This window comes from Bombyx mori, chromosome 19 (genome assembly GCF_030269925.1).
Source record: "Bombyx mori chromosome 19, ASM3026992v2".
Classification (NCBI taxonomy): Eukaryota; Metazoa; Arthropoda; class Insecta; order Lepidoptera; family Bombycidae; genus Bombyx; species Bombyx mori.
In genome coordinates, this window is record NC_085125.1 from 3774827 (window position 1) to 3798478 (window position 23652).

The 23652-nt window shown below is 34.8% G+C and overlaps 1 protein-coding gene across 1 annotated transcript; it reads right to left on the reverse strand.

Moving 5' to 3' along the window:
* Positions 1 to 1521: 1521 nt before the first annotated feature.
* Positions 1522 to 14148, reverse strand: LOC101736953 (putative phosphatidate phosphatase). The gene is made up of 6 exons (XM_004933455.5): positions 13643 to 14148; positions 10215 to 10369; positions 8648 to 8844; positions 7233 to 7347; positions 5291 to 5461; positions 1522 to 3538 (listed from the first exon to the last, which is right to left on the reverse strand). The coding sequence occupies exons 1-6, from the start codon at positions 13713 to 13715 to the stop codon at positions 3446 to 3448; spliced, it is 804 nt and encodes a 267-aa protein (XP_004933512.1). The 5' UTR covers positions 13716 to 14148; the 3' UTR covers positions 1522 to 3445.
* Positions 14149 to 23652: the final 9504 nt, after the last annotated feature.

The following is a 23652-nucleotide window of genomic DNA, read 5'->3' on the forward strand; positions in this document are numbered from 1 at the left end:
TTAAGTCGACAAAAATCACTTGACATTCTATTCAAGAGTCAACTAGGATACTAAAACGATATTCCTGTTTGCACAAAGGAATCTTTTTAATTATAATAACGGAACAAAGCTAACGTTGCCTCGATATGAAATTGCTTATAATTATCTAATGGCCGTGATTATGTCGTAAATTATTTTCATATCGGAATATTACAGCCCTCTTTGCCGAGTAAACATTAACGGTTAGTACTTTCGGAAGGATTATTCGAATTATATTTTCTGATATAAGATTTCTTTTAGTTCTGACTCTGCTTACAGTTTAACGTTAGGCAGCGGATGGGCTCTGCCCCGGACATTGCTGAAGTCCATGGGCGACGGTAACCACTCACGATCAAGTGGACCGTATATTCGTCTACAAGGGTAATAAATAAATAAATAAAAAGTTCCGTTCTTCCAACAAACTTAATATTAATCGGAGTATCAGGATTCCGAATTCTAACGGAAACACTAGACGGTAGGTAGTTGTTTAATAAATAAATAATAATTAATAAAATAATAATAATAAAGTAAAATAAAAAATTATTTTTATTTTTTATTGTTTAGATTGGTGGACGAGCTCACAGCCCGCCTGGTGTTAGGTGGTTACTGGGGCCCATAGACATCTATGACGCAAATGCGCCACCCGCCTTGAGATATAAGTTCTAAGGTCTCAGTATAGTTACAACGGCTGCCCCACCCTTCAAACCGAAACACATTACTGATTCACGGCAGAAATAAGCAGGGCGGCAGTACCTACCCGCGCGGACTCAAAAGAGGTTCTACCACCAGTAATTGCGCAAGTTATAATTTTGCGGGTTTGATTTTTATTACACGATGTTATTCCTTCACCGTGAAAGTCAATCGTGAACATTTGTTAAGTACGTATTTCATTAGAAAAATGGGTACCTGCCGGCGGGATTCGAACACCGTTGCATCGCTACATACGAATGCAACCGACGTCTAGACTACTTCAAATTCTGTCTTTTAACGTTACTTATTCGCTATTACTATTAATAATAAAATTTAATGTTTCCGAAGCGAAGCGAGGGCGAGTCGCTAGTTTTAAATATATTTGACAGTGTCATAGAAAGTTGTACACAAACCACACTTATTTTTATTTCAAATATCAAGCTACTAAAATCACAACCTTATTACCGCAACAGACGCCTTTAAGTTTCATATGGAGACTACCCGATCTGTCAAAGTCAACCAAACTCATGTTTTCCGTCAGATTCACCGAGAATATTCGACGCGCTATAGTTAGAAACCTAATATATAACTCTGCCAATGCCGGTCCCAAGCCCGGATGAGAAAAGAGGAGGGTTGAGTTGGACGACCGTTTCCATCGTAAAACAGTCAACGCCGAATGTCTGACGGCGGTCAATTAGCCGGACCCAAATAAGGCTTCAGTATTTTCCCAAGAAAGCCTCATGAGACCACGACCCTCAGCATTTGAGGATTATCGACGCAAGGAGGATAGTTTAAAAAATAAAAATATACAAATTCGTGATAAATTTTATTGCTGTCAAAAAATACAAAACCTACCTTTTCTTTATTCCTTTTCTTTATTATATAAATAAAACAATAATATCCGTAATGAAATACTGATTTCTCCACCACATACTTAATAAATTAATAATAATATTACACCTCTTTCTTTTTAAATTAAATAAAAAATGGAATGAAAAATGACTAGGTATTAAATAAATGAAATATTTCATATGGGCAGCTTCGCTCGCCTGCACTGCACTATACATCCGAGCTTTAGAATGAGACAAAAGTAGCTTAACGAGAGATGAAAGGATATTTGGTTTAAGCAACATTTTGCTTAATACGCAACATTTATCTTTGTAATTAAAGATGCGTTTTATTTGGTACTAGTGGTTGGTCCCTCTGTAGTCGAAATTCGACTATAATTAATTAAAATTATAAGTTTGAACTTATTATGGTTCTATTGTCAAAGACTATTTATTATACTTCTATAATCACAGATTTCGCCAAGACTACACTATAGATAAATAATATTAAAGATAAACAATATTAACCTATTTTCAATTTGACCACAGACCAAAGGTTATATGATAATATACATTATGTGTGTGTGTCAAATACATGGCAGTGTGTGTAATGTTTTCTTTATTGATTTCATGTATCTTTTATGCATTATTTTTAAAAAATATTAGCATTGTGCACTCCTTCTCTATATTCTCTATAAGTGTGAGATATTTCATACTACTCCGTCCGCGCAATTTTCGTAAAAAGGGGTACAAAGTTTCTGCTTCACGTATTAATATATATATTAGCATCAACAGCTCGATCTTTTTAATTGAACTTCAATTAAGTTTACACCATTCAAATAGATGACTTTTTTTTATGATATTATTATAATCTCCAAATTTGAATCTTATGGCTCTCCTGTAAAGTTGCAAAAATGTCGCTCAAACCAAACATCCTTTCTCCCCTCGATATATACATAGATATAACATCTATCAAATCATTTGTATTTACATAACTATTTGCGCTTGAAAACGAAACTCCCAATTACTTCTATATTTATACCATTATTATTATATTAAACGCATTTTATATAATAATAATAACAACATACTATTAATAATCACTGATTTACCATTTCACTGCAGTCGTCATTTTTATAAATTATAAAAAAAAAACACAAGTCACTTTCTATTTTATAAACATTGCCGTCAACGCGTACTCATAATCTAAATAATAAATTTAGTTGCCAAAATATTATCTACACTATATAAATTGATAAATTATATATTTGCTCGAACCGGGAATCGAACCCGCGACTATCGGATCGAGAGTCAGGGGCGTTATTGTGCCGCAGAGCCCTATTAAAAATGGATGTATGTATGTATATTTGTACCCGTGTATATATTTCTATATGCGCATTTTGATGAGGCTTCATACAGTTACTATCCTAGTTCCTTCAACGTACGACAGGTGGCGCGCGGGTAGTTTAACAAAATTTATATTATTCATACAATTGATTATAATAGTCGAGATAACAAAGCTGCATTTAATAAAAAATACTTAAACGTGTCAACATCAAACTTACTTGGGGCGAAGCTTTCTGAGCTTTCAATTAATTCTATCATCCGAACACTTGGCCCATTTTAAAACACCAACCCGTGTATAAAAACTAAGTATTCTTATTATAACTGGAAATGTTTCTTTTATACTTAAAACATTAAAAAAAATATGTATAATAATACCATTAAAATAATATTAGCAAAAATCCATCATTTTTATATCCATCAAAAAGTAAATATTTGTATTGCTTAACATCTTAAGTTATAATACAAATCTATAATCAATAAATAAATAAAAAATCAGATTGTGTAGGTATAGATTTAAAAAAAAAAGTGCTCTTACTATTAATATATTTGTAAAATTTGCAAAATTAAGTTTTCACGTAAGCTCCGGTCCCGTTCTTCAAGTTCTCGGCTTCCTCATCACTTACAGAACAATCGAAATTTTTGCATAAATTTCTAATCTGAAATAAAACAAAAAAGACATGTACATACCATTTTACCGGTGGCAGGACCTCTTGTGAGTCCGCACGGGTAGGTACCACCGCCCTGCCTATTTCTGCCGTGAAGCAGTAATGCGTTTCGGTTTGAAGGGTGGGGCAGCCGTTGTAACTATACTGAGATCTTAGAACTTATATCTCGATGCCTCCAATGAACACTACGCTAACTCCAAATTCGTAGGTTTACAGGAGGAGCGTTTAAACGAAAAAAATGTTTATAAAATCTTTATTATTGCAGATATATTTATGTTTTTTTCTTGTGTAACTAGCTGATTTACTCTTGCTTCGAACCCCATCAATAATGATTAATTGTAATACTTTTAACATAGTGAAGCGATTTGCGTGAAAAACGAAAGGACCATGCCCATTTTCTTAGGGCGTTTGGGCCCCTAAAAAAGCTGTCGGGTCATGATGGTTTTAACTTAATTTGATAGACAAAGCAATATCGTTTCATATTCAGAAAACGATTTTGATATTCTCACCCAGGTTTAAGAGAAATCTGTTTTTTTCTGCAGCTAAAATTAAGGTGTTAATTGTTTTCTTCGAAATCAATAATCGCTCTCATCATTAATTACAGTATTAAATAAGTTAATTGTGGTTAATGTTGCTAGAAATAAGCCCTTACGTACATTTTATTATTATGATATCCTCATAATAATAATAAAATGAAATGAAAATCCGGAAGCCGGCAACGATATTGTTGTTGTTGTTTTTAAATTCGCCAATAAGCAGACAAAGAGCGTAGCCCATACAGCCTAGTCTGTCGTAGTTATTTATATTATTATTTTTCAATAAAAAGCTGGTGTATCTTTTTTTATTGCGTTTTGGGAGTTTTGACGTCAACTCGATGAATAGCACGTTGAGTGAGCGTGAATTTCCGCAGACCTTTTATCTTGAAAAAAAGAAACAGTCACTGCTATGTTAGCCACAGTTTTATTCCAATGCCTCAACAATCGTGAACAACGATTATTGACGTTTAATACACAAAACAACACCCAATTTATATATTATACATCACAATAAACTATTAAAAAAACATTTAAATAAAACTTCAAGTGACGCTTCACTCGGGTTGCTGCCAAAACTCTCTGATCATATTATTTAATAAGAATAGAGTAATGGTAGGCCATTGAGATTTTTACTAATGGAATTAATAATATCTAAAAATATTAAATAATTCATGGTTTTAAGTAATAATAATTATTATTACAATATATAAAAATTGAATTGAACAAAAATAAACTAAAAAGTCTGAATTATAACCATTAGCTTTTTTTTTAATTTGTTGTTCAAGTCACAGACAACTCTTTCGTTTGGCAGCTTAAAGGTTTACTATAAGGCTTTATGGGCTAAACCCTTTGCCTATTGGCAAATTTAAAAACTATGGCACTCAGTTTTCGGATGTTATCAAATAAGTAATTTATTTTTTTGTAAAACAATGCCAGGTTGAAAGAAATGTTGATACATAAACTAAACAACGTGAAAAAATAAGGCATAGTTTTTCAAGTACAAATAGTTTTGACATAAAGTTGGCCCACTTTTGGGCATTGTCCTTTAAAATTGTTGAGTTAGAGTTAGTGTTCATTGGAGGCATCGATCTCAAGGTGGGTGGCGCATTTACGTTGTGGATGTCCATGGGCTCCAGTGACCACTTAACACTAGGTGGGCTGTGAGCTCGTCCACCCATCTAAGCAATAAATAAAAAATTCTACTAACAGTGTACCAGAGCAGGGGCAGACTGATGGCGGCGCCGGCCACCACGTCCCACCAGTGGTGCCTGTGGTCGCTCATCCGGGACACGCTGCAGAAAGCCGCGCTCGTCAGCAAAACCAACTGAATCGCTATTATCGAAGCAGATTTTGCCTTCGATCTGTTGGATATGTAATACTGTGGAAAATAATAATTTTAAACTACCCGCAAAACAGGTTATCGTGTGGAAGAGAATCATTTTAGACTACCCGCAAAACAAGTTATTGTCTTATAGAACATCACTGAAGTAGGAAACCTATGGAAATGAAACGTCAACAAAAAATTCGTGCCACTGTGACGTCATCTGGCCACAAAACATGGCGGTTTTAGTGCTGCCCAGAAGATTTTAATGTTAGTAGGTTTTATCGATAAACGTTCTTGGCTTATTTTATTTTAAATATTGTTGAGTATGAATGTATTTGTAGAATTTATACTTTAATAGGAATCAAGTATATTGTTATGTGTAAAGATGATGTGATTTAGATATTATGTGAAATCTAAGACGAGTTCGTGCTTCAAATTTTCCAAGTAAACGATATGACGATTTTTAAAATTTGCTACACTGATTTTATAAAGTTGTCGTTTGCCGCAAAACATAAAGATATGGCATAGTACAGTGCCATCAGCCCATTTCTAGCATGCTGAATGTTATCGTATTTTGAGTACGTGTTTTTCTTAGACTATTACAATCTATTTTAATTGTTTTGCTGACTCTAAAGTCCGCAACAGACTACCGCAGTGCACCTCAAGGAAGGTGCACCGCACCATTTGAATCACTCTCACCTGAGAGTGATTCAAATTTTAAACTTATCAAGGGACCGCCTGATAAAAAAAAACACCTACAGAACATTTATTCGTTAATGAAATTACAAACGTCATTCCTTGTGACTTCCTCTCTAAAATCACTTAATTAATAAATATTTAACGAATTTACAATAGTGTTTTACTCACTGCCGAATAAAACTATTTTATTTAAATAGTTCCGAAGAGATTTTGTCGGTAGCCTTTTTCCCGAAATATCTAAACAGAATGTCTAAATATGTTTTGATGACATATTTTAAAAAGGTATTTATGATTAGTGTCATGATGAATAGATTCCGACCGAAAAATGGTGCCCGATATTTCGGATTCAAATATATTATTATGTGTATAATCTATGTTTCGGATGAGGGCTCCATAATGAATTTAAATATATATAGATAATGGTTTTGGGGCATCGACCTTCTTGAGATCTTATAAAATATGTTTTAATTATTATTTTTGTATGTTTTAAGCATGATAAAATTAGAAATTTTATATAAGCAATCATATTAAATCGATATCAAAGTCAATAAATAATGTACAACCCAAAACAGACGGCCGAACTGACGTGACAATGACATTTGGCGCGCTAAACATGGCGGATTTTCGGCCTCATTAGACGGAGACGAGATATTTACGTATATTCATGTTTCATTTTATGTACGCACTGAAATACTGTTATATTGTTTTCCTGCGAGTTAAAGTGCTGAGTAAGAACGAGATAGATATATGTTTATGTATGTGCCTTCAAAATGGGTGCTATTTATATAAGCAATTGTACGTATAGAACAATATGTCGTGTCCCTACTATATAGGTCTATGTAGAACATTGTGTAAGCTTATAATTAGTCTAGTTTATGTGTGAGTACTATTTGTATGTACCGGCTGACTTGGTGGTGCAGTAGTGGCCTTGTAAGTTGAGCTTTAGGGTCGTGAGTTCGATTCCCACATCAAGCAAACTTGTTGTGTTATGAACAGGTTTGTTTGATTTATAAATCTATATTTCTAAAATATATATAAATCGCTTTGCGATTGAAGTATTACTGCTGGCCCAATTCCAGTTTCACCAGGACAGGTGGGCGAGCAAGTACTAAAAAACTAGACTCACAGCTAAATATATAGCAGCATGAAAAGCTAGAGACGTGTGTCCTGAAGGAAAGCTACGATCCGACTGATTGAGCCAGTGAGCTTTCGTGCACGTGTAGCTTTCTATGTATTCAGACCTGGAAATATAAATAAAACCTAAATAAATAAATAAAGGTACAGGCATTTTACAGAATTTTCATGATCTAATTACCTACATATTAGGGGAATTATCTTTGCTTAATATATATACGAGATTTATTGAAATATAATCACGCAGTTACAAGAAAAAAAATACTAACAACAAATGAGAGACGCAGTGAATAAAATGAATCTTGAAATGCCAGTGATTACGGTCGAATTTCGATTATCGCGCGAACACTAATGAAACTCGATAGTAACTCGACAGTGAAATGTTGTTACAACAATATTATCAAAACAATCAGTCTTAAATAGAAAGTTTAAAAGTGAATGTCTTTATTCTCACCCTATCCCCCGTTCTACTCTATTGTACTTAATGTATCATCGCTAAGTAAATTGTTTCGTAGCTCTTAATAGTAAAAATAGAGAGATGGAGACGATGATGGCGATAGATTTATCTTTTTATTCTCTGATGGATAGATAGCTTGCGACCAAGAGCCCTTACTATCGTCACCAAAGTAGGAACTGAGCACCGACTTAGCCAGAGATGGACCTAGTCATTTCTGACATGTTGAAAATAAAGAAACACACGCTAATAAAACATTTGACAGGCGGTCTAGCCTTATGGAATGCCGAAAAATAATTATATTAATCGTGCGTCCAATTGAAAGGATGGGGACAGTACATTACCATTGATATTTTGAGACATTAGTTCTAAGGTCTCAAGTTTAGTACAATGGCTGTCCCAACCTTCAAACCGAAACGCATTAATGCTTCACGGCAGAAATAGGCGGGGTGGTGATACCGGTAAATGAGCGTATATTTTTGTGAATCACACAAGTATCAATTTTTCTAATGAAATACGTACTTTACAAATGTTCACGATTGACTTCCACGGTGAAGGAATAAAACATCGTGTATTAAAAATAAAAGTCCGAAAAGTTTTTATGAGTCCGCACGGGTAGGTACCACCACCACCCGCTTATTTCTGCCGTGAAGCAGTAATGTGTTTCGGTTTGAGGGGCGGGGCAGCTTTTGTATTGTTAAAACTGATACCTTACAACTCATGTCTCGAAGTGGGGTGGCGGCATTTACGTTGTAGATGTATATGGGCTGCAATTACCACTTAACACCAGGTGGGCCGTCAGCTCGTCCACCCACCAAAGCTACAAAAAAGAAAAAAGAAAAAAACCATTAAATGACCACGACTTCCAAAATTCACAATTACTCATTCGTAACTTACCCATTCGTATTTCTATAGTTCATAATACTATCATATTCATACATATAATTTCTTACCCCTCACAAGTCAATGCCTCCTTAGGGCTACACGTGTCGAAAAAGTGCGGTCTAGGGGATCCGACGATGCTCTTCATCAGCTGTATCGTTATCAAGTTGAGGAGCACTCCGAAAAGGTACTCTCTGTACCAATATAGCGCTTGGTCTTTCGGCTTTATCCTCTTATTAGTGTGGTATTTTCTTTCCACTATTAACATCTGTACAATAGCAAAGAGTCCTATGATAAACATGATGTTTAAAGGCAAACCCGTAAAATTTATTAGGTTTAGTAAAACTTCTAATGTTGGTAAGTGTGCTGTGAGTCCGCACGGGTCACGACCACAATCTCGCGTGTTATTTCTGCTGCGCTCATAATTTTATTTTATTTTATTAAAACCATATTAATATTTACCAAATTATGAAAAAGGTACCAAAAGATTATGACTAACAATTCATAATTAAGAATAAGAGAAACACTTCTTAATTAAATCGATTTACATTTATTTTGTAAACGCACATTATTCCGGAACAAAATTAGTCCTATTATTAATTAAATATTAATTTCATTATAGCATTATTAATTGAAGTCCTATACCCGGCAATGAATGGGACATACGGACTAGAATTAGGTATGTGATTTTTTTGTATGAAGCTAAAAAAGATTTTTTAAATCACGAACAAACTCTTCAATTTGTTGTTTGTATTTATTATAAAATTTATACAATAGATTATAATGATCCGGACGCGAACTCATTCATTTTTATGACTTGACTGACCTTTTTTAAACTCGATTTTTATAGTTTTAGACTGATAATAGCATACTAATATTATAAACTGCAATGTGAGATTATGTTTGTCTTTGATGTCGTAATAATTGTGTGTAATTTTCAGGGGCACAGAATAAGACATACGGGTTACGTTACTTCCTTAGAGGTATATCATTTAGAAAAAAAAACTAATATTCACCAGGAGCATTTATACAAATTACACAATACACTATAAATTAATATTAGTGACCGTTTGTTTGTTCGTGTTGCATGCAGTTGGAAGTCGCTTTCTACGATTGAGACATTCCCGATCCTGCGGAAAGAATGGAAAGCAGTCGACGTCGTCCAAAACACGTCATCTCGGATTCTCCCGATCCACTAACGGTGCTTCTAGGTACTTCAAGCACCGGTCACCGTTCTCGTCGAACCCGTCGCTTGTGACGAAGGGCTCGACGAGTAAATTAACTCTCAGACACAGCCCACTGAGTTTCTGGCCGGATCTTCTCAGTGGGTCGCGTTTCCGATCCGGTGGTAGATTCTGCGAAGCACGACTCTTGCTAGGGTTCGTGTTAGCAACGTCGTCAGGTTTGAGCCCCATGAGCTCACCTACTAGTTAAGGTTACGCTGGAATAGCCTCTCAAGGCTACCAGCTTAGGAAAGAAAAAAAAAAAACGATTGAGTTGCAACTTTGATTATCTTATTAAGGCCAAAATCTAATGGTTTCCTTTATTTGTGAAAAGCGGTTGATTGATGTCCAAAAATACATCCTTATAGTTCTGATCTCGGGACGTCATGAATTGGTAACAGCTTAACGCACTTACAACAACGAGTGGTAGGATTATGACCGTGGCCAGCAGTAGCTTCCAGCTGATAGTATCGCCTGTGTACGGATGCGACAGTGCCGGGTCGTTGCAGTGGAAGCCGACCTGACCTCCCGGGAAGATTCTCGTCTCTATAAGCGCGAATATAAGGAACCCTGAAATGTTTTGTTTATTAAGCCCATGGACATCTACAACGTAAATGCGCCACCCACCTTAAAATATAAGTTCTAAGGTCTCAGTATAGTTACAACGGCTGCCCCACCCTTCAAACCGAAACGCATTGCTGCTTCACGGTAGAAATAGGCTGGTACCTACCCGTGCGGACTTACAAGAGGTCCTACCACCCATAATTACGCAAATTATAATTTTGTGGGTTTTGATTTTTATTACACGATGTTATTCCTTCACCGTGGAAGTCAATCGTGAACATTTGTTAACTACGTATTTCATTAGAAAAATTAGTACCTGTCGGTGGGTTTCGAACACCTTTGCATCGCTAGATACGAAAGCACTGGACGTCTTATCGTTTAGGACACGACGAATTCAATTAATTTTCTAAATGAGCAGAGACGAATTCAGAGCCCCATTTATACCAACTATGCGTGATAATCGATAGTTTAGTGTTTTATAGGCCCATTAGAATACATGCCCTCCTGCTAGATTCCGTCCTGCGTTCTGGTATCCGGATTGAATGGTGAACTACGCGATACACAATATAATTTCGATCACATAACCCGAAGTGGATGGTTTCATCCAAGAGCTGTAATGATCTCCGCTAAAAACATATGAGGACCCAACTTCAAATTCAAATCTTTTGTTCCTCAGTCTTAAAACTAATTAATGGATGGATTTCAACGAAAGTTTAATCTTTTTTATTTATTTTTTATTGCTTAGATGGGTGGACGAGCTCACAGCCCACCTGGTGTTAAGTGGTTACTGGAGCCCATAGACACCTACAACGTAAATGCGCCACCCACCTTGAGATATAAGTTCTAAGGTCTCAGTATAGTTACAACGGCTGTCCCACCCTTCAAACCGAAACGCATTACTGCTTCACGGCAGAAATAGGCAGCGCGGTGGTACCTACCCTTACGGACTCACAAGAGGTCCTACCACCAGTGATCAACAAATTTTTCGACTGCTTTTTGTGCCCTACAAAAATTTGCCTCAAAAGTTCAAGTACACAAAACTAGAACACGTCTATTAATAGAATTAAGTGATGGGAATTGACAAAGCGGAGACCTTTCACCTAGTGGATGACATCGCTCGATAGACCGACAGTGCGATGATCATGCTTCCAGATAATATTGTATTTGTAATACGCAGAATTATTGTGAAAGAACAATTAGTGGTTTTTACCGGAAAATCTTTTATTTCGTTTGCTCAGAGATCTCTCGATCAGCGGTAGGCAGCGGCTTGGCTCTACCCCTGGCATTGCTAAAAGTCTATGGGCGACGGTAACCACTCACCATCACGTGGGCCGTATGCTCGTCTGCCTACAAGGGCAATAAAAAAAAACGGACTTAAAGGATTACGTTAACGTTTGCAACCGACATTACTAATAAACTAACAATTTAATGAAAGTATTTTTTTTGTGTATTTGTTTTCGACGACAATTCACATAATTGTCTCGGGCGCAAAAGAAGCCGTGGGAGAAACCTAGTACCGTATTCAATAATGCTAATTAACACTAACAGACTAAGGAGTTCAAAGTGCAAATAACGTGCACACGTAAAATTACATTATGTAATGTTCTATACAAGGTTATACAGGACATTTGTGAACAGAAGTGCGAATTAGAAAAAAAAAGCTAACAATGTTTTTGTACTGATGTTTTAATATCCTGTCAGAACGTGAGAGGTTGCAGTTTTACTGGTTTACCCATTTACTGGTGCTATGATATATTGTGAGCCCACATAGATTTGTGCCATTCTATCAACGTAATTTGAAACCGGGGATTAATAATATAAAAAATTCACCATGGATATCTCCATAACCATGGGGTTCCACAAGTTGAGGCTGGTACAGGAGATACCCACCCTCCCTGTCCCATAAATCGACGGACCATAATGAAAAGTTTAACCTATATTATTAATGAACCAATATTGACACAGAGTTTCTCGCCGGATCTTCTCAGTGGGTCGCGTTTCCGATCCGGTGGTAGATTCTGCGAAGCAGTGCTCTTGCGAGGGCCAGTGTTACCAACACTCTGGTTTGAGCACCGTGAGCTCACCTACACGTTAGGATGAAGCTGAAATAGCCTTTTAAGTATAGGTAGGATTTAGAAGTAAAATTGAAACTACAACCTTATTTGAAGGTGGGTGGAAACATTCACATTGTGGAGTCTACGAACTCTATTAACAACAACAAGGTGGAGATCTAGAGCAGCATTTCTGAAGCTTACTTATTCCAGGACACAATAAACTCCACTTTACAGAATTCACGATGCCTTTACATAGTTGCATGCAATTTATACTTGAAAACGCAATTCGGCATATAAAACTATCATATTTGTAAAGCTGACAAGGGCCCACACCAGTGTGATGAGACATGGTGGTTGGGAGCTACTGATCTATCCTGTCAATATATATATCAATATGTCGGTATATTCAAGTTGTCTTCACACCCGGAAGGGTTATTTCAATATTGTACTCGTTTTTATATTAATGTTGAATGTTAATGTATATAGATTCTATGTCATTGTTCACGTAAGCCTAATATTTTTTACCTTTTTTTTATTGCTTAGATGGGTGGACGAGCTCACAGCCCACTTGGTGTTTAGTGGTTACTGGAGTCCAGTGGTTAGTTTGGTTGGAGACAACCAAATTAACGAACTGTTTTAAGTTTCACTCGATTGTACAATTTTCTTTAGCCGTAATAAACTAGGTGGTGAACAATTATAGTCCAGAGGCCTTTCCAGTTTCATCAGGACAGGTGCGCCAAGGCTATTGATACTACAGTTTATAGTTAAAAGCACCTGTACCCTTCATTAATGTAGTATATTTTAAGCAAATAAAGTTGATATTTATTTAGTACATTTATGTATAGTTAGTCAACAAATGTGGCTTAACCATGCATATATTTTTTATATATATATATATATATAAAACACTATAAAAGAATACTAGTGGAGCACATAGATTAATTGTTTATGAATATGAAACAGACAACACATTTTAATAATAGGGTTTTCTATTAAATTTTCGTAACTGGAAAGTGATCAAAGGTCAGACCAAAATAATTAAATAAAAAAAATTAAAAAATTATATCTAAGTTACAGCAGGACCAGCCTATTCGGGAGATAGTTGTTGCGCGGAATATCCTAACTAATATTTTTTTCATTATTTGTTGTTTGTTGCATTATTTATTATTTACACAAAAAAATTATTGAAAAGTTCTAAGCATTTGTTTTTAGAAAAAATTCTTACCTTTATGCCATCGGTTTGATTTAGACCACAGAAATTTTGTATATCCAAATATTCTCGTACATAATTTGTCCATTATAATACCTTCGGAAAGATACCTACTGCCCCGCAAAACGATGTGTGCGAACTGTAATGGTTTTGCCAAATGAGACTGATCACGTCACGTTTCCGTGTTTATCTGCCTCAGGTGATAATACAAATATCAAACATCGCCTTTTAGTTTTTGTTTTAAGTCACGTTTTTTATTAGAAAACCAAATTTACATTCGTGTTTTGTCGATGAACAAATTTAAATTAAACACAAATTTGAATCACAGCAATTAAGTATTTAATTAAGCAAGTCTTTCTAAAATTTTAAATTAATTAAATCAAAATAAATATAGGTAGCATTTGTGAAATATAATAGCAACCACTGACTGCTACTGATTATGTTATGTATTACACCGCCGGCTTTGTGTACTAATAACATTGCCACAGAAGGCACAAACTGTAGGCAGGTAAAGAGATGTTAAATTGCGTGAGACCGATTAATCGAAAACTGAACTTCTCAACAAAAATAATCGATTTTAAAACCAAACACGCAAAAAAATATTTGCACTTCATTAATAACAAACGTTTCTCTTTTCACTATGACAATCGACATTTTAAGAAAACAGTACTGCCAGTATAGGATTTAACGCTATACACACTTTGCTTAATTTGGTGGAGAAATAAAAAAGGAGCGGTATAGCATGGAATCGATTTGTTTGTGTTGGACGGTTAAATTTGAGGGATTGGGTTCTGTAGGTGATGAGGGGCTATTTAAAAACACAACTGCTTCATTATAATTATATTGCAGATTGCTTGAACACTTTTACGCCATTATACAATTAATATTACTTTATATTTTTTTTATAAAACTATTACATGTTTTTCATGCCGTGTCTAGATGAGAAGTCACTGACATTTTCTTACGAGAATACAATGATCTGTTTTTTAAAACATTTAAAATAATTCCAATATTCGAAATCTAATCAAGTGTCAAGTGTTGCCTGCCATTACATTTAATATACAAACTCCAACAGTTTGAAATTGAATAAAACAAAATAAGAATAAATGAAGTGAAATATAATCTAAGTGAGTAAGCGGTGGGAAATCACTGAGACTTCAAGGAATTCATTACAGTCAAGTTGGGTAACTTTGAACACTTTTCGCAGATTTTTAAGTACACTAAAAAAAAAAGTGTGTGTGTCCGCTCCGACGCACGACTGGAGTTTACTGGATATAAAAAATTAAACGAAACAATACGAGAAATAGTTCTATATTACGACAACACGATACACTACAGATTATTAACAAATTAACGAGACACAAAACAAACGACTAACAAATATATGAAAATACAATAATGAGAGAAACGCGCGATCAGTACGAGGCTTTGTGGCGGACTGCCGGCGCATGTACTAGCATGTCACACGAAATGCGCATAACGCATTTCGTGTGACATGCTAGTACGATTTTGGTCCCCATAATTTTCATACCCCGGGCCTATATATGTAAATCGATTCTAAAGGAGTAAACTCCAATAAAATTAATGTATTGGTTGCACTATTTTGTAAGTGTTCTTTGATTTCCAAAATTTAAGTTATCTAACCAATATGATGTATTAATACAGAAAAGGTTTAGAAATTGATGCTTTAGTGGTTATTCAAAGTTACAACGACTTTTGGATAACTTTGAATTGAGTTATCTGGGACAGTGAAAAACCTCTATAATATTTCACTAATTAATATTTGATTTGGGTAACATTTTACTTTTATTTAGATTAAAATATATGTAGAGGTGTCAAAATAAAATGAGTGTCAACGGCATCAAATTGCCATTCACTGGGGATGCCTTGCCCCAAATATTTACTCCGAATAGGTCAAAAAAGCTTAACAGAAACACATGGTTTTTTAATAATATATGATATGTTTATTAAGAATCAAGCAGATACATAAAAATTTTCACTTATTTATCTATCAAATGAGATAAACAAAGACTGATAAGATCATAGGTTACAGGTAAGCAAAATTTTATTGATAAAATCATTCACCCCATTCCATGAACAAAATACCATCATCTATGAAAAGCTTTCCATCCCTTCTTGTTAATTGATGTTCTTTTAGTAAAGATATTATGTTCTCCTCCTTTACACCGCACCGTTCATTTTTTTAATACCTCGTCCAGCCCCCAAAACATTTTTTGAAAACATTAATGGTGACATTGTTAGAGCTTACACTTTCAATGGATCGGATTTTATCTAGGGCTTCCTCTAAAATACCTGGGGTATAATTTGATTTTACGCCATATTTACGCACACTAGGCTTAATCATGTTTGCTTTTGGTGGCATTTTATTAACCTGTAACAGTAGAAAAAAAGGATAATAAATTGCAACTCAATATGTCAAAGTTACCCTTAAAAATAAAATTGGCAATTAGGTAAGATTGAATCATTCAAAGTTACACCAAATTCAAATAAATTTACAATGATCTGTGAGACAATCAATGATGGGCAAAAAACATTGTAAAATCACGAAATTATTAGAAAAAGGGCAAGTTGAATAAATATTTTACCTCCAGAAACTAAAAAAACAGTATTTTACATACCTTTTCTATATTTAATTCAGATTTCTGCCACACTTGTTTCTTGTTGATCACCGTCAACAGAAAAGGCGCCAAAGTTTTAAAAACTTATTCACAACTGACAATTTTATGACACATTTGACATTTTGATCATCTCAACGTTTCGCTTCATATAATTATTCAAGTAATTATACAAAAAAGAGTTTGAAAAAAAAAAGAAAAAAGTCTTCAAACAGCTTTTATTCAAACGGAAATTCAAAGTTACCCAACTTGACTGTATTGAAAGAGCCATGTCCATCGGTTTCGTTTCTTTTTATCTTTTTCGTGGAGTTTCAATGTTTCTAGCCTTCATTAATTTACAGTTAAAACATATTTGACTCTCATTAAGCATCTAATAAAAAAAAGAAAAATCATATCTCTTCATTCCTTGCGATTCCGCCAAAAAAATTGTCACCAACTCTATAGAACGTGTTTTTTCTTCAGTTTACGTCAATCCAATACATTCATGTATGAGTACCTCAAGCGCTTGGAGATTACTCTTAAGCCAAGTCCCATTCCCCCTTATCAACAGACATAATAAACAAAAAAATGTGTGAAAATTATTTGTGTTTTGAATTACTTTGGTTGAGGTTTCCTCAATTGCAGTCATTTTGTCTCGTAATCATTAATTCTTACGTCTGTATTATTACACATAAATTCGACCGTCTGTAGTATCACAACACTTCGAAAAAAAAAAGAACGATTCCATAAATTTACTTATGTAACTTGTGTAACTATACTTGAGACCTTAGAACTTATATCTCAAGGTGGGTGGCGCATTTACGTCGTAAATGTCTATGGACTCCAGTAACCACTTAGCACCAGGTGGGCTGTGAGCTCGTTCACTCACCTAGCAATAAAAAAAAAATAAAAAAAAAAATTCTACCTTCATAACTTTGATTTTATAGTGAATCGATTCATCGGGCATCGATTAAAATTGATTCCAAGTTTAATCTTTTTTAGCCGAACTCTGCCTTTATCACAGACTAGACTAGTAGGTACCATAGTTTGATAATCCCATGGAGTTACTATTCTAACTGGAGTGCTTACTTGGTTTGACATAAAAACTAAAAATATACTTTATCTCTATGGCTTAAAGTTTATTTTTAAATAGCAAAAGATGTAAGGAAAAACGGTCTGAAAAGAGAATGATTATTAAGTGGTGGTGTCCCTCTCGCACATTTTACAAACAAAAAGCAGTGTAGCTAGCTTAGAGGATTTTCCACGAATTCTCGTAATTTGGACCCCTGTCTTAGTATCAAAAATGGCTTTTAATGGTTAGTGGATTTTTTAGTAGCTTGGGCGTTGTTGAAAATTATCGAAAAGGTTAAAATCAATCTACTTTACAGGATTGTAAACATTTTATGACTTAACTAGAAAATTTTGCGACAATTTAGAATTTTCATCAACGTCAAAAATTAAATTGGTTCAAAAGAAACGTACAAAGTTATGGTGAAATTAGTTTCTGATGATGACAATTTATCAAAATAAATTATATAAGAAGTATTGATTATATGATATATGTTGATTTTTAATAGAGCATCATATATTAATAAAGCTCATTAACAAAATAATTATTGTTCTATAATAATAATAAATCTGTTTAATGGAAAATTTAATGGTAGGTACGTAGATTTCTGATGGTTTACATGTTGAATTTGGTGGGAAGCCAGATTAATTGTTGGCATCACCGAAAAAGAGCTATGAATGGATCAAAAGAAAAATGGCGTCTATTTACGTTTGTAGTTCGAAGTTAAAAGGGCACTGATACAGCTTGTGGCTTGTTTTTTTCGAAAATCGTGAAAATTTCCGTGTAATCATGGTGAACACTTGTATTGTAAGTGGTTGTAAGCGAGAATCATCTCCAGTTTGTGGAATATCCTTCCATATGTCACATTCATTGATAAATTTTTACTAGTGTGAGCATATATTTTTAAAATGTGAGATATTTTTTCTCATTATAATATTTAATACCATTTGTCTTGTAAATTGTACTTAATCTGTGTCATATACTAAATTTGAAAAAACAATCGTGAATAACTATAATTTTGCAATGTATTTTTTATATTACAAGAGCCACCACGTGGTATTTTTTGAACTTTTTTTATTGTATTGAATAACGTCGCACGCAAGCATGTATATCATTTGCCTGACGTTAAGCGAACGAGGAGTATCTTCTAGTAAATATGACGTTGGAATTTCTGGAAAATGTCCTATATAAAGGTCAAACAAGAAGAATCAAGTACTCAAACGCAAGAAATAAAAAATACCCCGAGAAAAGCAAAATTACGACAAGATGTTAAGGTTTTGAAACAAAAACTTAAAAGTCGCGAAATAGTGACTGTAAATATAAAGTCGATTTTAGATTTATTAAAGAAAAATGGCGATTTTTAATTGAATTTAAATTTAAATTGCGAAATTTTAATGATACTCATGGTTTACTTAGATATTGATTAAAATAAATTATGTATTTCGGTGAAAAAAAAAGAATTTACATAAAATAGAGGAAATATTATATTATAAGACTACAGAAAATTAACTGAACTTAATAATAATAATATAACCAATATTTTGTAAATAGAGATCAAGTACTGTGTGTATTGTGTTATGTGTATTGACTTGTCATTTAAGAGTTATTTAATTATCTACATATAACAAATAAATGAATTTCAGTTCATTTCATTTTATTACCCATTGTGTTTTATTTCCTAAAATGTAACTAGTAGACTTAATATACACGTGTCATGAAAATAGCACTAAGTAAAAATACAAGCAATTTTAAATCAATTGAAGATGTGAATGTAGGAAAAGAGCACCCGATACGCGCAGACCATGTGTGCTGCAGTGTCAAATATTAATTTGCACGGCCTACTTAGCCAGTACATTAAAGTAGGAATTGCGTAATTAAGTTCAACATAATATTTAAGTCGCGGTTGAGTATTCGGACGTTAAACATGAATTTGAGGAAGTTTAAGTAATAGAACTGAGGTAATGATGTTTGTAATAAAACTCAGTGCTAGATTTTCGACAACGCAGCAATTTCCAAAAAAAACGTCGAAAAAAGTCACCATGACGACGAAGCAATGTTTAGAATTAAATTTACATAAATAAACTGTTGCAAGCACGTGTTTTGTATTTACATAGGGCTACACAGAATTACTTAAGGTAAATTCAAAACTGATGCATGTGTATAATTTTGTCCTATAAATAAATTTTATATGGTCACCACATTAGACAAAGACACCGCGACCAAAAAGTATTCTCTTTCGAGACCGATTTCTCGGCATTAGACAGCACTCCAGTTGTAGGTACTTATTAACTCCATGGATAATCCACACAGTTGAGAGGACTCTGTAAATTTAGCCCCCCTTTTTTTATTTTCGGATTTTTTTATTTTTAATTATTTGTTCGTCGTTTGTTCGTTAATGTTCGAATGTAAGAATTGTTTGTTCGTCTTTTATTTATTTATAATTAATTAAACAAATATCACCGTTAAGTGGGTTCCCCTTACTAGATATCTTTATTTTTATCGCTCAGATTAATTCACTTTGATCAATTATCGTTTGTTCGACGACTATTGGTGATTGTTCGACCATAAAAACAATTAAATTCCCAATTATTAATTATTTTATATCTATTAAGCAAACTATCATCACCTCACGCCACCTTTTTTGATTTTCAGATTTTTTTTATTTTTAATCATTTGTTCGTTAATGTTCGGATGTGAAAATTGTTTATTCATCTTTTATTTATTTATAATTAATTAAACAAATGATCACCCGTAGGTTGCCCTTTCTTACTAGATATCTTTATTTTTATCGCTGAGATTAATTCATTTTGACTATTGGTGATTGTTCGACCATAAAAACAATTGAATTCCCAATTGTTAATTATTTTATATCTAATAAGCAAACCATCATCACCTCACGCCGCCTTTTTTGATTTTCAGACTTTTTTATTTTTAATTTTTTGTACGTTAATGTTCGGATGTAAAAATTGTTTGTTCGTCTTTTATTTATTTATAATTAATTAAGCAAATGATCACCCGTAGGTTGCCCCTTCGTACTAGATATCTTTATTTTTATCGCTGAGATTAATTCATTTTGACGACTATTGGTGATTGTTCGATCATAAAAACAATTAAATTCCCAATTATTAATTATTTTATATCTAGCAAACCATCACCTCCCGCCTACATTGCGCATGCGCCGGTTTTGTCAGTCAGCTGGCAATGGCCATATTTACTAGCGTTTTGTTTACAAGTGCGTTTATACTGTCTAATTATTTCATATGTAGATCAAAAAAATATTGAAAACTTCAACAAACTTCAACAATACTTCAACAAAAAAAAAGTCAGTGAATTGAATGAAACGGCCAATTACGATTAGCGCGGTTTTAATAAATTCAGTTATTTTTAATGATATTGAATATTAACAAGCACATTGAAATTTCAGTGATTTTTAATTATTTTTAAGAATATTTTAGGAGTACAACTTTCGTGTTAAAATGATAATATTCATTACCATGCATTAAGAGATAGTTATGATACTTGTATCTATATATATAAAAATGAATTCCTGTTTTTTTTTTTTTTTTATAACAACTAAGAGGCAAACGAGCAAGACGGGTCACCTGATGGTAAGTGATTCACCGCCGCCCACGGTCACCAGCGTTTACGCCAGTGCGTTGCCTACCCTTCAGCTAAGAATATGCTCTTTTCTTGAATAACCCAATGTCGCAGTTGTTGGGGAAGACCGCTGATGTCTCGCTAAAACTCGAGAACGGCTGGACCGATTTGGCTAATTTTGGTCTTGAATTATTTGTGGAAGTCCAAAGAAAGTTTAAAAGGTAGATAAATATGAAAATACTTGAAATTAAATAAAAATAACAATGATGTTTTTCCTTTGATGTGTCCCCCGTCGGATGGATTCCTTTTGTTTGTTTTAAGTTGTTTTATACAAAAGTTTAGGTCTTTTATTTATCGGTTGAGGCACTACGAAGTCTGCCGGGTCAGCTAGTTTTATAATAAAATTAATAATTCCTAAATTCATTACGTAGTTCAAAAAATGTTAATGTAATGCACACAAAATCTGTTTTTGTTGAAATGATAATTATTTATGAGTTCAAGAAATATATTGCAGGGACATTTAATTAAACCAAGCCTAAATACATCTGACTATACCAGGGTTCGGGGTACATATTTCAAATAACCGTACTCGTCAAACTCGACAAAGAGTTCGACGTGCAACCTAACCCATGCATCAGCCCGCTGAGTTTCTCGCCGGATCTTCTCAGCGGATCGCGATTCCGATCCGGTAGTAGATTCATTCGCGAAGCAGCTGTTCTTGAGCTGTTAGGTATCTTGCGGTGGCGCTCGGGCAGCTGTTAGCAAATCCCACACCTCCTGGCTGAGCCTTTGCTCGCCCACCTGTCCTGGTGAAATTGAAAAGGCCTACGGGTCACCAGTAATCTTTCAGTCATAAAAAAAAGACTTCAAATTCAAGTTAGCAAATTCTCTCAGGTTGAGCCCCATGAGCTTACCTACCCATCCGCGCTATGTTGGAATTGTTTTTTTTTTTATGATTGAAGGATTACTGGTGGCCCGTAGGCCTTTCCAGTTTCACCAGGACAGGTGGGCGAGCAAAGGCTCAGCCAGGAGGGGTGGGATTTGCTAGCAGCTACCCGAGCGCCTCCGAAGGAGACCTAACAGCTCAAGAGCAGCTGCTTCGCGAATGAATCTACTACCGGATCGGAATCGCGACCCTCTGAGAAGATCCGGCGAGAAACTCAGCGAGCTGATTCATGGGTTAGGTTGCACGGCGAACTCTTTGTCGAGTTCGACGAGTACGGTTACCGAGGTCCCTAAGCCTGCTCCTAGTGTTAGAGCTGAAGGCGTCTAATGCAAAGGTTATTGGATCTGATGGATCCGTAAGGACGTGTCTAGGGCGTCGACGGTGACTGGCTCCTGCGTGATCAGGATTCGGGGAGTAGTCAGCGGCGGCAACGATAAGGCGATTATCATGACACATAGCCTTATCGAAGTACCGTTCCGACGCTGACTTCATGTATTTCTGGATAGATTCGAGGCCTAAGTCGTCGTGTAGGTCAACGTTCCTCACGAACCACGGAGCTCCGACGGCTAACCTGCAAAAGCGGGATTGTAGGGATTGGAGGGTGTCTATGTGTGTGCGGGCCGCGTGAGCGAACACCACACTCGCGTAAGTCATGACGGGCCTTATGCAAGTTTTGTAAAGTGTCACCTTGTTCCGAAGGGACATTTTACTCCGCTTACAGATCATGGGGTAGATAGAGTCTACCGAGAATAAACGCGGCACGGTCACGGACTGATTTTATATGCGGGCGGAATGTCATCGATGCATCCAGGGTAACGCCCAGGTACTTGACCTTCCTGGCCCAGGGTATGGGTTGTCTAAAGAGAGTAATCGGGGGTGTGAGATTCCTCCTCCTAATGCGGGAGGAAATCCGTGTGGAGCTTCCCCTCTGAAATAGCACCGCAGTACTTTTCGCTGGGTTGATGTCTATGTTGGAATTGTATCAGTATAACATTAGTATGATTTATAATATTAGTATGAATTTAAAAGTATGATTTTGAATCGTTACTTTTCAATAATTCAAATGTTCACTTTAAATTATTGTTGGCATCTTATACATATATCTTATCCTAGTACCATCAACATAAGAAAGATGGCACGCGAATAATTATTCCATATTCGCGTTATATCATACTGTAAAAAAAAAACATATTTCAAAATTGTAACAATGTCTTGCATAACAAAAGCGCCGTACCATAGTATCGTTATTCAAATCGTAACATCAAACAATAGTTGATTATGAACAAAAGTGCCTCGTAACTCGAGCGCACAACACAAAAACTTAATTACGAAAATTTCAAAACAATCGTTCATAAAACGTGGCTATTTTAATTGCTTTACAGTTGTTCGTTTGGGCGTTAGAGTAATGTGTCATATTATACTGGATTAATTCCCGGTTTAATTAGTTTCGACATAAAAAAAGGCGGTATAATAAACAGGTTGTCGATAACTTAAAATAGGCATTGTACGATTGTTATTGTCTATGCTACGTCTAGAACAGAAGACTGATTAAGTTTTCAAAATAGAGTAGCCATTTTTTTAAACTCATAGACACTGTGTGTGAAATTTTAGCAAACTGTTATCTGTAAATGTTTTCAAGGTTAATAAATAAATTATTATTATTATTATTTCGGACACACTAAGACCGGGTACGATTTGCAAAATTTAAGGAATACACATAGATCAATATATACATTTTTTTAAACTTGAAATTGTTCACAAAACATGAAAGCTTTTTTAAAGACTTGGACAAACTTAA

Excerpts from the sequence above, each read along its gene's own strand:
- LOC101736953 (XM_004933455.5), bottom strand. The coding sequence starts at position 13,715 with ATGGACAAATTATGTACGAGAATATTTGGATATACAAAATTTCTGTGG. Across the intron at positions 8,845-10,214 it reads TAATCCTACCACTCGTTGTT|ATGTTAATAGTGGAAAGAAA; the intron begins GTAAGTGCGTTA and ends GCTATTGTACAG. Across the intron at positions 7,348-8,647 it reads GAGGCATTGACTTGTGAGGG|GTCTGAATACATAGAAAGCT; the intron begins GTAAGAAATTAT and ends TTATATTTCCAG.